We start from the raw sequence: 15,768 nt of genomic DNA, 5'->3' as shown, positions 1-15,768 counted from the left end.
TGCATACAGGTCTTTTGTCTCCTTAGGTAGGTTTATTCCTAGATATTTTATTCTTTTTTTGCAATGGTAAATGGGAGTGTTTTCTTGATTTCACTTTCACATTTTTCATCATTAGTATATAGGAATGCCAGAGATTTCTGCGCATTAATTTTGTATCCTGCTGCTTTACCAAATTCATTGATTAGCTCTAGTAGTTTTCTGGTAGCATCTTTAGGATTCTCTATGTATAGTATCATGTCATCTGCAAACAGTGACAGCTTTACTTCTTTTCCAATTTGGATTCCTTTTATTTCCTTTTCTTCTCCGATTGCTGTGGCTAAAACTTCCAAAACTAGGTTGAATAAGAATGATGAGAGTGGGCAACCTTGTCTTGTTCCTGATCTTAGTGGAAATGGTTTCAGTTTTTCACCATTGAGGACGATGTTGGCTCTGGGTTTGTCATATATGGTCTTTATTATGTTGAGGAAAGTTCCCTCTATGCCTACTTTCTGCAGAGTTTTTATCAAAAATGGGTGTTGAATTTTGTCAAAAGCTTTCTCTGCATTTATTGAGATGATCATATGGTTTTTCTCCTTCAATTTGTAAATATGGTGTATCATGTTGATTGATTTGCGTGTGTTGAAGAATCCTTGCATTCCTGGAATAAACTGCAGTTGATCATGGTGTATGATTCTTTTAATCTGCTGCTGGATTCTGTTTGCTAGTATTTTGTTGAGGATTTTTGCATCTATGTTCATCAGTGATATTGGCCTGTAGTTTTCTTTCTTTGTGACACACTTGTCTGGCTTTGGTATCAAGGTGATGGTGGCCCCGTAGAATGAGTTTGGGAGTGTTCCTCCCTCTGCTACATTTTGGAAGTGTTTGAGAAGGATAGGTGTTATCTCTTCTGTAAATGTTTGATAGAATTCGCCTGTGAAGCCATCTGGTCCTGGGCTTTTGTTTGGTGGAAGATTTTTAATCACAGTTTCAATTTCAGTGCTTGTGATTGGTCTGTTCATATTTTCTATTTCTTCCTGATTCAGTCTTGGCAGGTTATGCATTTCTAAGAATTTGTCCGTTTTTTCCCAGCGTGTCCATTTTATTGGCATAGAGGTGCTTGTAGTAATCTCTCATGATCTTTTGTATTTCTGCAGTGTCAGTTGTTACTTCTTTTTCATTTGTAATTCTACTGAGTCTTCTCCCTTTTTTTCTTGATGAGTCTGGCTAATGGTTTATCAATTTTGTTTATCTTCTCAAAGAACCAGCTTTTAGTTTTATTGATCTTTGCTATCGTTTCTTTTATTTCTTTTTCATTTATTTCTGATCTGATGTTTATGATTTGTTTCCTTCCCCTAACTTTGGGGTTTGTTGTTCTTTCTCTAATTGCTTTAGGTGCAAAGTTAGGTTGTTTATTCGAGATGTTTGCCGTTTCTTAAATTTGGATTGTATTGCTATAAACTACCCTCTTAGAACTGCTTTTGCTGCATCCCATAGGTTTTGGGTCGTCGTATCTCCATTGTCATTTGTTTCTAGGTATTTTTTAATTTCCTCTTTGATTTCTTCAGTGATCACTTCGTTATTAAGTAGTGTATTGTTTAGCCTCCATGTGTTTGTAGTTTTTACAGATCTTTTCCTGTCATTGATATCTAGTCTCATAGCATTGTGGTCAGAAAAGATACTTGATACAACTTCAATTTTCTTAAATTTACCAAGGCTTGATTTGTGACCCAAGATATGATCTATCCTGGAGAGTGTTTCATGAGCACTTGAGAAAAATGTGTATTCTGTTGTTTCTGGATGGAATGTCCTATAAATATCAATTAAGTCCATCTTGTTTAATGTATCATTTAAAGCTTGTGTTTCCTTATTTACTTTCACTTTGGATGATCTGTCCATTGGTGAAAGTGGTGTGTTAACGTCCCCTACTATGAATGTGTTACTGTCGATTTCCCCTTTTATGGCTGTTAGTACTTGCCTTATGTATTGTGGTGCTCCTAAGTTGGGTGCATAAATATTTACAATTGTTATATCTTCTTCTTGGACCGATCCCTTGATCATTATGTAGTGTCCTTCTTTGTCTTTTTAAAGTCTATTTTGTCTGATATGAGTATTGCTACTCCAGCTTTCTTTTGGTTTCCATTTGCATGGAATATCTTTTTCCATCCCCTCACTTTCAGTCTGTATGTTTCTCTAGGTCTGAAGTGTGTCTCTTGTAGAGAGCATATATATGGGTCTTGTTTTTGTATCCATTCAGCCAATCTGTGTCATTTGGTGGGAGCATTCAGTCCATTTACATTTAAGGTAATTATCGATATGTATGTTCCTATTCCCATTTTCTTAATTGTGTTGGGGTTGTTTTTTTTTTTTTTTTTTTTTTGGTCTTTTCCTTCTCTTGTGTTTCCTGCCTAGAGAAGTTCCTTTAGCAGTTGTTGTAAAGCTGGTTTGGTGGTGCTGATTTCTCTTAGCTTTTGCTTCTCTGTAAAGCTTTTAATTTCTTCATCAAATCTGAATGAGATCCTTGCTGGGTAAGTAATCTTGGTTGCAGGTTTTCTGCTGAAAGATCAGCTGTTAACCTTATGGGGATTCCCTTGTGTGTTATTTTTTGTTTTTACCTTGCTGCTTTTAATATGTTTTCTTTGTATTTAATTTTTGACAGTTTGATTAATATGTGTCTTGGCATATTTCTCCTTGGATTTATCCTGTATGGGACTCTCTGTGCCTCCTGGACTTGATTAACTATTTCCTTTCCCATATTAGGGAAGTTTTCAACTATAATCTCTTCAAATATTTTCTCAGTCCCTTTTTTTTTTTTCTCTTCTTCTTCTGGAACCCGTATAATTCGAATGTTGGTGCATTTAATGTTGTCCCAGAGGTTTCTGAGACTGTCCTCAGTTCTTTTCATTCTTTTTTCTTTCTTCTGCTCTGCAGTAGTTATTTCCACTATTTTATCCTCCATGTCACTTATGCGTTCTTCTGCCTCAGTGTTTCTGCTATTGATCCCATCTAGAGTATTTTTAATTTTATTTATTGTGTTTGTAATCTTTGCTTGATTCATCTTTAGTTCTTCTAGGTCCTTGTTAACTGTTTCTTGCATTTTGTCTATTTCCAAGATTTTGGGTCATCTTTACTATCATTATTCTGAATTCTTTTTCAGCTACACTGCCTATTTCCTCTTCATTTGTTAGGTCTGGTGGGTTTTTATCTTGCTCCTTCTCCTGCTGTGTGTTTTTCTGTCTTCTCATTTTGCTTATCTTACTGTGTTTGGGGGTCTCCTTTTTGCAGGCTGCAGGTTCGTAGTTCCCGTTGCTTTTATTGTCTGTCCCCAGTGGCTAAGGTTGGTTCAGTGGGTTGTGTAGGCTTCCTGGAGGAGGTGACTAGTGCCTGTGTTTTGGTGGATGAGGCTGAATCTTTTCTTTCTGGTGGGGAGGTCGCCGTCTGGTAGTGTGTTTTGGGGTGTTTGTGGCCTTATTATGATTTTAGGCAGCCTCTCTGCTAATGGGTGGTGTTGTGTTCCTGTCTTGCTAGTTGTTTGGCATAGGGTGTCCAGCACTGTGGCTTGCTGGTCTTTGAGTGAAGGTGGGTGCTGGTGTTGAGACGGAGATCTCTGGAAGGTTTTCAGTGTTTGATATTACGTGGAGCTGGGAGGTCTCTTTTGGACCAGTGTCCTGAAGTTGGCTCTGCCACCTCAGAGGCACAGCTCTGACTGCTGGCTGCAGCACCAAGAACCTCCTCAATTTAGGATGATTCGTTGTCTGTTCATGTATTCCACAGATGCAGTGTACATCAAGTTGATTGTGGATCTTTAATCCGCTGCTTCTCAGGCTGCTGGGAGAGATTTCCCTTTCTCTTCTTTGTTCTCAGAGCTCTGGGTCTCAGCTTTGGATTTGGCTCCGCCTCTGCGTATAGGTCACCGGAGGGCAACTCTTCTTCGCTTAGACAGGCCAGCGTTAAAGGAGCAGCCGCTTCGGGGAGTCTGGCTCACTCAGGCCAGGGGGAGGGAAGGGCACGGAGTGCGGGGCGAGCCTGCAGCAGAGGCTGGCGTGACGTTGCACCAGCCCGAGACATGCTGTGCACTCTCCCAGGGAAGCCGTCCCTGGATCCTGGGACCCTGGCAGTGACGGGCTGCACAGGCTCCCCGGAAGGGGGCCGTGTACAGTGACCTGCACTCCAACACAGGACTCTTGGTGGCGGTAGCAGCAGCCCCAGCGTCCCACACCCGTCTCTGGGGTCCGCGCTTTCAGTTGCGGCTTGCACCCGTCTCTGGAGCTCCTTTAAGCAGCTCTCTTAATTCCCTCTCCTTGCTCACCAGGAAACAAAGAGGGAAGAAAAAGTCTCTTGCCTCTTTGGCAGGTCCAGACTTTTTCCCAGACTCCCTCCCGGCTAGCTGTGGTGCACTAGTCCCTTCGGGCTGTGTTCACGCCGCCAGCCCCAGTCCTCTCCCTGCGCTCTCTCCGAAGCCCGAGCCTCAGCTCCCAGCCCCGCCTGCCCCGGCGGGCGAGCAGAAAAGCCTCTCGGGCTGATGAGTGCCAGTCAGCACCAATCTTCTTTGTGGAAATCTCTCTGCTTTGCCCTCCGCACCCGTTGCTGTGCTCTCCTCCGTGACTCGGAAGCTTTCCCCCTCCGCCACCCACGGTCTCTGCCTGCGAAGGGGCTCCTAGTGTGTGGAAACGTTTACTCCTTCACAGCTCCCTCCCACTGGTGCAGGTCCCATCCTTATTCTTTTTTTTTTTTTTTTTTTTTGCGGTACGCAGGCCTCTCACTGTCATGGCCTCTCCCGTTGCGGAGCACAGGCTCCAGACGCGCAGGCCCAGCAGCCATGGCTGATGGGCCCAGCCGCTCCGCGGCATGTGGGATCCTCCCGGACCGGGGCACGAACCCGTGTCCCCTGCATCGGCAGGTGGACTCTCAACCACTGTACCACCAGGGAGGCCCCCCATCCTTATTCTTTTGTCTCTGTTTATTCTTTTTTCTTTTGCCCTACCCAGGTATGTGGGGAGTTTCTTGCCTTTTGGGGGGTCTGAGGTCTTCTGCCAGCATTCAGTAGGTGTTCTGTAGGAGTTGTTCCACGCGTAGATGTATTTCTCATGTATCTGTGGTGAGGAAGGTGATCTCTGCGTCTTACTCTTCCGCCATCTTCCCCGGAAGTTGACCACAGGAATTCATTTAATCCTCACAATCTGACAATAGCTCCTATTATCCCTATTTTACAGATAAGGCAACTTAGGCACAGAGATATTAAGTGACTTAAAGTTTTAAAAAAATTCATTGCTTTAAAAAAGTGAAAGAATGGTGCTAGGCACTGTCAGATTGATGAAATTTGGTCATTGCTCTCAAGAGATCCCAGTCTGTTGTATTCTATAATCTTACTTAGTCCTGAGTTGTTCCCAGATTTAAGGCAAGCAGGAACTTAAGTATTCAGATCATATTCAGTCAAGATTTACAGATCTGAACAAATCTTCTCTGTAAAATTCAGTAATTTAGAAGACTGTGAGATCACCTTTCCTCTTCATCCTCTTCAAATAATGGAGCAACTATAGGAACTTGGGCACTTCCTGAAGATGTTTTTATGAATCTTACTTTGGTTAGTTTCAGCTTAGGAGTATTTCATCTTCGTATGTAAGTATTTACTTCATTATATATAATTTTGAACTGGTATATTAATATTCTGCAATGTTACAAAGTAAAAAGAGGTTAACATGCTCATTATATTTGTGTTAAGGAACTAAAACTTCACATTTTTCTTTCCTTTTCAGTACCTAATACTTCTCTGAATCAATGGAGAAATGGATATTCTCCTATATGCAAGCCTCAAATGAGGTCAGAATCTTCTGAACAGCTGTTACAGGGAAGAAAGAAAAGACACTTGAGTGAAACAGCATTAGGTAGGTTAAAATGAGGACAGGAGCACTAGTACTAAAAACTGGAAATAAAAAATTCTGATCTCCAAAGAACCTCTGCCTCATGGGATTTATAATCTAGAACAGTCACTAATTACACAAAACATCCATGGTTCTATGAACATTAAACAGCATATTCATGTAGTCAATTCAGAATTATTTGTGGCCTGGGAATCCATCCACTTTATAAGTTAAGGATTTCCTTCCTCTGTTTCCTAACTAGAGTTATCTTCTACTAACTGTCCTCCTGGACAGTAGTCTCCAACATTGTGTTCTAGACTCAAAATATGTCAGTACAAGGTTGCCTTTTAGATATTTATTACCATTTCTGGTACCTATTGTGGAGATGTTGATTTCACTAAAGCTTCCTCAGAATTTTGATAAACTGGGTGAGATTCATCTAAGGTAATCAACCGCCTGACTGAATTCCCCTTAGGAACGTACAGTTCCAAGATGAATAGAGATATCTCTGAAACTAGAACTCTGCTAGTAATACAAAGTGCGTTTGTTATGGGGATTTGGGACAAGATAGTTTCAACAGTTATTGCAAATAATGATAAAAAATAAAACAACTGGAAAGATGTGTATTAAATAACAAATTATCTGTATACTCTATTGGTTCTTATTCATTGTTCCAGTGGATCTAACTATATACATTAGTCAAGTATGTCTGAGGTATAGTATGTCAATACACCCAGTAAATTAGAAACTATTTACATCCAAGATGTACTTAACTGTAATTATACATGGTGGCTTTAACATATTTATCAGTATGGCCTCTAGAAATCCCACCATAACAGACCAAAGTCACTACCTAATATCACACTACCTGATCAACTAGTGTGGAACAAAATTAAACTCCCACCCACATTCAGAGATATCACTATGCTTTTTTGGTGCCTTAACCTTAAGATAACCAACAGTCATCTAGCTTTTGAGGAACTTTCATACATCTTTGCCGAAATATAGGAAAACCTGTATCTCTTAATATAAAAATGCATTATGAAAAAATACACATTTCCTAAGATGTAAACTGTTTTACTTGAATTGATAGAACTTTGAGCTAGATGGGAACACAGGAATAGAATGAGTAAAATGCTATACTACAAAGAAGTAACTAGACAGCTCTCTAGACAACAACCATTTTCAATATATGGATACTGATTTGAAGAAACTAGCCAGAAAAGACATTTTTAAACAACTGGAATAATATAAATATGAACTGTGTATTAAATTTTACATTACACAGGAAAATATTTTTCAAGATCTGTACTAAAGTAAAATAAACAAGGGCAGTAAGAAAATAAACATATACTCATTAATAGACACAAAACAAATGGAGAAAAGGAACATGGAAGAGACATCTAACAAAGTTGGAAGTAAACTTAACTTTGTTATCAGTATTCTGAAAAGAGAAATTTCATTCCTGAAACAGCATGTTATAATAGGAGAAACATTTTCAGAAATCAGTAGTCAGGAGATCAAGTTAAGGAAATCTCCCCAAAAGTAGAACGATATGAAAAAAATGAGAATAGACAAGAAAATTAAGAGGTAAGTCTTAGAAATTCAACCTCTGAATAAGTTACAGAAAACATGAACAGAGTAAAGGGAGATTAAGATTAAAGAAAGATATGCTGGATAAAAACTGTCAAGACCCCAGAAAATGGAAATTGTGGCAGGACTGTGCCTAAGATTTTTATTAAATTTCCTTAATTTTTTCATTTTTGATACATGAATTTAAAAAAATAAAATCTAAACAGATCAAGAAACACATGTTACCAAACTAGGAAAACAGAAATTCTAATACCTACCAGTTACACTTAATGTATGACATTCTCAATGGTTTTTTCCATGGCAGGAGAAAGTAGATTTGAAGAATTTGCTATTCAACACACAGAACCAGGATCCCAGAGCAATTTTACTGCAGTTACTAATGTCAATGTTATATCAAGAACCCAGAATTCATCATCACAAGTAGGTTTTTGTACAGTGAACTTTAAAGTAGCTTTATGACCTTTAAACCTGGCAGATCTGGTGGGGGGAGGGGAACTTGCTATAGATATTTCGTTAATCTATAACAGGCTTATTTACTAGCACATAATTAGCATATTCAGAATTATCTTACTAAGAAGCAATAAATTTGATTAAACTTTTTTTTTTAACTAGGGAAGCTAATTGTACATTAATCCTTGGTTATGGCTTTTTTCTTATGTTAAAAACTTTAAACTTTATCATAACCATCCCTACTTCTTGACATGATGCTAAGTATAATCTTGCTAATAAGAATCCAGCACTGTGTTCTTACTTTGTTCTGTTTCATTACCTGGTAGGGAGTAGAGGTTAAAACGTGGGAGGATTTAGAGAAAACAGCATGAAGCTCAGGGACCCAGGAACACATAAATGAAGATTGTAAAAATGATCTTTATTAAATGGCTCACCAAACATTTCATAGCCTTTCCTAATAAAAAATGAGTTAAAAGATCATTTAACTGACATTTAGGGTGCTTTATGGTACACTTTTCTGATAAGTTTTGTATTTTAAGGCATTCATACTTTAATGGTCTTAAAAATAGGCCTGAAGGTGTCCACACACAAATGTATTGGTTCATAAAAGATACATATGCTTTCTTGTTTTTCTTAACATTTTATACTCAGATTTCATAACAATGTATAAAACTTAAAGGCACTGCCATGTTATCTTTATATAACTCGTAAAAAGAGAGTATCATTACAGGTAACCAAATACTATTGTAAAACTACTACAATCCTATCTTGCAGAATACTGCACGACGACGATTGCGAAGTGAGAGCTCTTATGATATAGATAATATTGTGATTCCCATGTCATTAGTGGCCCCAGCTAAATTAGAGAAACTCCAATATAAGGAAATAGTTACTCCAAGGTATGTATACTGACATTCTTTAATTTTCCTTCTTTTGAATAAACTTAAATTTTCAGTGGACTTAAAATTTTATTTAATGAAAGGAAGATGCTCCTTTCTGCCTTCCTCCCAGTTATGGTTACATGGAGGGAAAATGGTGAAAGAAACTTTAACATTACTCATGCTGAAAAACAGTGCCATATAGTAGCACTACTTTCTCAGGTTTTAAGAAATGGAAATTCCTAATACTTTAGCACTTTTAGAGTGTTTTTTCATTCAATATTTAGTTTTCTATTGTATATATGGTACTAAAAGGTACTTTAGGGATGTAAATAATTACACTAACAGATAATCTTTGCTCTTTAAAATGGAGATATGCACAAGGCTGCAGAGATCAAAGAAAGCAACTACCTTTGCATAGAGTATTCGCAGTGTAAGATGATAACACCTGTGACAACCTGTGCAAGGCTAAGCCAGAGACTGAGGTTTTGTGAAGGGTGATAAAGGAAATGAAGGCTCGAAAAGAAGTTGTCACGAGACTGTGGATGTCCTTGAATGCCATACACAGATCTGTTTCCTGCTGGCAGCAAAGGCAAATTTTTTAGTCATGATCAAAGAGGTTTAAGATTATTAATCTGGCACCAAGTAGAAATAGAAAAGGATGGAAACAGAGACAAGAGCTGGTTGACAATTATAGTAATTCCTACCCATCTCTATTCTAACTAATTTGATTATTTTATTCGTAATTGCCTTGAGGCACTGAGAGAACTCTTTAATACTCTAGGAGGTATTATGAGAATTTCTGCAAGGAATTTGTTGACATATTCTACATTAAGTAAAGAAATAACATTTGTGGTTAGATGTTCTATAGCAACAGTGTTTTCAATTTACACTGGTAGGCTGGAGCCGGCTGGCTGACCGGGTTGTTTAGTACGTAGGGATTCTGTGATGCGGCTGTTAAACTCACAAGAGGCCATGATGGGAGTCTTCCCACAAAGAAATTGGCAAATGCTAAAAATCAGAGCTTTTTTCCTCTTTATTTTCTGAGCCAGTTTGTCAGCATACCACTAACTTATTTCAAAATTAGTACATTCTTAGGTATAAAACGCAACTATGTAGAAGAGACTGTTTATTGTAAGGCCAAAAGTAAAGCCTCATCTTCTCCTGTTCTCTTCTCATAATGCAAATATGTTGTCTCTTTTAAAAGATAAAGTACTAAGATACAACCATTTGAATTACGGAAATCCCAAAGAAAGAAAACACTAGTATAATAGCTGTGCTTACAGAATAAAATTGCTACATTTATATAGATTAACAAAAGCTGTTTGAGATTCGTTTGTATCTTCAACAGCTGGAGGATGGTTGTTCTTCAGCCTCTGGATGAATATAATTTGGGTGAAGAAGAGGTAAGCTGCCTTTCACTTACTGCACTTAATATATTATGAAGCCTGCTTCATTTTTTTCCCCATGTGCTTAATTTGGTATTTGAGGAACATACACTGATTTTTTTTAATTTTCAAAACTTATGAAAAGAAAGTTCCCCTTTAAGGATATTAATTTGATTAGGAAAGTGTTTTGTGCAAATTTGGCTACAAAGATAAAATGTATAAAGAATAAAGAAAAGCAAAAACAAAACATACCATTTCCTTACATGAGTTGTTGAAATATTGAATTTATGTGAATATATTCAATTCCCAGTATTAGTCATATTTTTCTGCATGGTATTTAGTTTAACAGTCAAGCCTACAATTCCATATGCAAAATCTTGCGAACAATTGCTTTTGAATTTGGAAAATTTTGGATTTTAGAAAGTAATGTGGTACATATATCATGTAATACATGTAGGGAGTCTAGGACAGTTCTCATAATCAAATATTAATGTTTCTATAGTGAAATATTAATAGAAAGTAGAATAGCCCCACATCATTTCAGATAAGATTGTGTCACCAAATGCATTATGAAAACTTGGTTTTTTCAGATTCTTGGAATTACAGGAAAGGGATTGTGGACCTGTATGGATAAAACTTATAGTAAGACAAGAAAAATTAAAGGGAAAGATACTGTATAACCAAACTAATTCAAAGTGATAGTCTGAAGCAGATATTATATAAGACACTGTTCCCATTACAGTCTTTCTGTGCCAACTGATCATGTTTTTCAACTACCAAAATTTACTTTTTAATGCCCTTCCCTCTTTTCATGCACCCTTCCCTAGTTCAGAATGACCCTAGCCAGAAACACAACGGAGCCTTAGAACTCCAGATAAGTAACTCACTAAACTAATTCTCATTTACCTCAGACAGTTTTACTTTCTTTGATATTAATATGTTCCACAAACAGTAGACTCCATAAGGGGCAATCAATACAAAGTTTTGGATGAATAAAGCATTAAGGATTTTTTACGTAAGTGGAAAGCACTGTGAACCTATATGTACTCAAGGTACTATAAGTATTCTAGGTAAGTCTTCAAACATGACCCAACAGTAAAAAAGTTTTAAACTCCCTCTTTTTAGGAATTTGAACCTCCTCTCATAACATTTGTTCTCTGACTTAGACTGCATTTATTTTAGTTTTCTTCTTGTTGTTCTCCTGATGAGGAACTCTGATACCTGTTCTCATATTTCAAAATGTTTCTGATAAAAGCAAAACTTTTCATTTCTAATTCCAGATAGAAGACCTCTCTGATGCAGTCTTCTCCCTAAGACACAAAAAATATGAAGAGAAAGAGCAAGCCAGATGGTCACTATGGGAGCAAAGCAAGTGGCATAGAAGAAACAGCAGGCAAGTGTTGTAAATTTAAACCCCAAAACCATGGAATCCATGTGAAATCTCCAATAATTCTGCATAATAACGAGGGAGACCACTGATAATGAAGAAAACATACTATATAACATCTGCTGTTCGTGCCCTAGAAGTGAAACACTGCTTATACTGAGTTTACATTCAAAATATATTTAGGCTAATTACATAATGATGAAAGGAGTTTTATATTTTACTCCACTCAATTTCTCATGCTAATTGTCAGCCTCAGTAATAGATTTAACTGAGCAAACAATATGAAAAATTCTCCATAAATAGGTCATTTCAGTGTACTGTAATGGTGGACCTAACACTAGGGATTAGAATCTGGGTAATCTGTAACAAAGCCACTTCAGAAATGTTTTTCTTAAAAAGAAACAAACCAAAAAACCCTCAAGAAACCTATCCAGGGTAAAAAAGCAAATCGCCTAAAATACTTGGAACATGACTTTGAGGGAAGGGGGGATAAATCCTAACAATATAATCAGTAGTCATGTATTTGAGAAAATACCTGGTATTTATATTTAACTGGACTATTTTTAATATAGCCAAAACTCAAAATGCAAGATCATGTTGAAATCTGACAGTCACTTTAGTGTGGAGCATCTCTCATTTATTATTTGTAAAACACATTTCTCTGTTTAGGTCTCAAGATACCCAGATTTGTTACAGAGCCTTATTCTAAGAGTTACCCTAACATACATGAGATTCTGTTCTCAACTTTCTCCACATTCCAGAGGTACAGTTTTCCAGAAGGACAGAGGAAAATGGGAATCGAGTCCTTCATGGACGACATTACGATAATCATAGATACTCTGGGAACTCAGACTGTAAGAGTCAAGTAACTGTCTTTTCCTGTTTTCTGGAAAAAAACAAAAACAAACAAACAAACAAAAAACCCAAACTGTAACAAAACAAAATCACTATAATAATTTGGCAAGAGATTTCATAAAATACTATTCAAGTCTTTGAGATGTGAGGATAATAACATCGGGAAGACCAGCAGATGAATTTTTTAAAATCTTTTGGGCAGAGCTGTTTGAAAAAAGCCACCAAGTTCAATTGACTTTATGAACGATACCTTAGGTTGTTCATAAAATGTTAAGACATCAACAAATAATTACATATTTTCTTGATTTTCTTGCTAGAGCTTACAGTAAAAATGTTGAAGGACAGGACTTGCTTTTGAAAGAATACCCTAACTACTTCAGTGGTGGGCAGCACTGTGCTGCTGAGAGTCCCGCCGGGCCTCCTTCAGAGAGCCAGGACCCCAGTGCACACACCTCACCTTCAGTAAGTCAGAGTCCAGAGATCAAGGTAGGAGTGTTATATGTAACTAGTTAAACCTCCTTTTAATTGACTTTTAAAAACTTGTTTATAGAATTGCTTATTGATAATTAAGGAGTCATCATTACATAACAAATTCAGTATGACAGTCCAGTACAGAATGCTGGGTGTAGGAATCAGAGGCTCTGTGTTCCAGCATTCTAGTTCCATCACTAACTACAGATACTTCCCTGACCTTTTATGTAACACGTCAGTACCTAATTCCACCTGTTCACTTATGTGTTAGAAAATGGGAATTCTATCAAAGTTTCATTACAAACCAAATCGGATTAAACAGAATGACACCTGGCACATAGTAAATGTTAGATATTTCTCTTCCCCTTAGAAAAGATTTTTACTTGTCTCCCCATTTGTCCAGTTTTAACCCCAATGGGAGCGTTTTCTAACACTGCATCTATAAAGTTCTTGTACTTTTCTTCATCAGTAGGTGTTGGAAAAGAAGAACCATATCTAGAAACAAGAGTAGAGACAATAGAAATTAACAGGCAAGTCATAGAAAGCACAGGGAAAGAAAAGTCAATAGGCGTCTGTAATAATGATGGGATGAAAATGGAGATACTGAGGAAGATGATCCAAACACTTTTAAAGGGCCTTCCCCAAAGTGCTCCTAGGCTGAAAATGAAGACCAGTGCCCTAATGGCAGCGTTTCCCTCTCCGTGAAAGAGGCAAAGTGAAAAAAATGATTCCCAAAGGTCCCTAAGTAATCCTCAGTACGTTCCACTTTGAGTTGCTAGATACTCAGGACCAAATGAGAATTTGTACTTTTATGTGCTAAAAAACAGAACTATGGTTATTACAAAACTGACAGCTACAGATTGAGACATGAACTTAAACAAATTAGTTGAAACTTAACTGAAAACGTTTTCTCTTTCAGTCTTTGGGGTGGGAACGACGGGCTTTTCCGCTGAAAGATGAAGACACAGCAGCCTTATTATGCCAAGATGAAAAAAATGATCAGATGGAAAGATCAAGCCCAGCTTTCCATGGTGAAGTCTTCTGTCCCAGCGCACCAGAGAACGGCCACCATCCACAAAGGCAGGCGGACGGAATGGAGGAACACAAAACCCTTGGTCTAGGACTTACTCAACTCACGTTAAGAAAAATCAGTGACAGGGAACAGGTTAAGAAAACGATGTAACTGAATGGGAAAACAGGAGAAAAAATAAGCCCTGTTCCCCCACCCCCTCCACAGTCACAATTCCAGAGTAACAGCATGTAGTGCAGATGCATGTATTAATCTTTTGTGCTGTTTATGAAACAGGCAAGTTATGTCTCATTTTCCTTCCTGAACCACAGGAGTAACTAGCTTTTCACCTCAGACAATTGCTAGTCATTTGTGTTTGATGCAGATCACAAGCACCAGAAAATTAACTGCTGCAATTTGATGTCAAATCACATTACTGGGTAAATAATAATTTTTAAACAACTTATACCCACACCCACATATACCTATGCATCAAATGACAGCTCTTCTTTTTCTATACACGTGGTTATTCTTTAAATTGCCTCAGAAATATATTAAGAATATAAAATACATGTGTATAGAGTATACATGCATACATGTACACACATATAAGTAGTTTTAAAAAACACTGCCAAGTGACCACTCCACTTGAAAATGCACGTATGAACTACCCCATGAAATATCAGCTGAACCATAAAGAAACACAGATTTCCAATGGTGTTGAACATCTATAAGCCTTGACTATGGAGAAGGAATTTTTTTAAAAAAACACATTTAACCAATAGAAGTTATTTATGGAAATTTCTATACCAGATAACACAATACTCCTTCATTTGAAATCACTGATATCTGTTGGGTTAAACACAGGTTATTTTCTATTCACTCCTAACAGAGTAAGAAAAGCAAAGTAGTTAAATATTGTTGTATTTTAAAACTATCACACCTTTAAAAACTCAACTTGAGTTTTATCTATTTTATGTATCTCATGAAGAGAAAACACCCAACTTAAAATGAGCAACAGACAGGAAATTCCTGTTAGTATATTATTGTACTTTTAGTTATTTTGGTCATTCCCTACCACTTCTTACTCTATTCAAATAAGCATCTATCCTAGAGTGAGAAATAAAATTCTTAAAAGGTTAATGCTTCAATATTGGATACTGGAGTGTACATTGAGTAAAATTCCTTTTGACACTATTATATCATTTTGTTATATGTAAAAATTGAGGACAATTTATATGAATCACTTTTTCTCATGTAAAAAAGATTTATTCAAGTTGTAGTACCCATATAACTGACAATCCTAGCCAACTGGCCTAATCTGGGGGATCTGACACTAAGTTTTTGTTAGGGATTAGAAATTGTACTAGTCCCTTTAAAGAAGAAAAAAATTTCAAGTTCAGTGCTGACAAATTTTGCTTGTAGTTTTACTGTACATTTATATTTTAAAAAAGAAAACAAAAGCCAGAACAAACCCAAGTTGTCCAGACAAATAAACTGAAATTTTTTTTGTCATGACTGATGTTATAATCTTCTATGTAAGTTTTTTTAATTAAAGTTATTTCTATATGCCTTGTGTTGTCTGATTTGATTAAATGTCACCTATGCGTGTGGCACAAGCCTTTCCTAAGCCAAAATAAAGAAAAAAAAAAAACAGTAAGAAATAAATTTTTACCTTGTAACACAGAAGAAACCAGGCAAGCTCTATTCTATGCTTAAGTGTTAACATTCTTATTTTCCAAAGCTTATTTCTCAAAACTCACTCATAGTAGCCTGAAAAATATTTAATGACACTGGTCCTGTTATCTCTTGCCATGTGTATTACACAGCAAGATTATTTACAAGAACGAAGTAGCTAATATGTATCTATTGTCAAAGTGTAATTTGGGACACAATCATA

The 15,768-nt window shown here is 37.0% G+C and overlaps 1 protein-coding gene across 8 annotated transcripts in view; it reads left to right on the top strand.

Annotated features, from left to right (window-relative positions):
• Positions 1–15,440, top strand: part of KANSL1L (KAT8 regulatory NSL complex subunit 1 like) — a 176,473-nt gene extending 161,033 nt beyond the window's left edge. For all 8 annotated transcript variants that reach the window (XM_081242692.1, XM_081242696.1, XM_081242697.1 and 5 more), the window contains exons 9-15: positions 5,733–5,861; positions 7,735–7,850; positions 8,655–8,779; positions 10,110–10,164; positions 11,427–11,539; positions 12,706–12,874; positions 13,779–15,440. In XM_081242692.1, coding sequence (XP_081098818.1) covers positions 5,733–5,861; positions 7,735–7,850; positions 8,655–8,779; positions 10,110–10,164; positions 11,427–11,539; positions 12,706–12,874; positions 13,779–14,042 — 971 coding nt within the window. In that variant the 3' untranslated portion in view covers positions 14,043–15,440. The remainder of the gene's footprint in view (positions 1–5,732; positions 5,862–7,734; positions 7,851–8,654; positions 8,780–10,109; positions 10,165–11,426; positions 11,540–12,705; positions 12,875–13,778) is intronic.
• Positions 15,441–15,768: the final 328 nt, after the last annotated feature.

The sequence above is a fragment of the Mesoplodon bidens genome, assembly GCF_964165515.1.
Source record: "Mesoplodon bidens genome assembly, chromosome: 8".
Lineage (NCBI taxonomy): Eukaryota > Metazoa > Chordata > Mammalia > Artiodactyla > Ziphiidae > Mesoplodon > Mesoplodon bidens.
The sequence above is the reverse complement of the archived record's forward strand: the minus strand, read 5'-3'. Positions and strand labels throughout refer to the sequence as shown.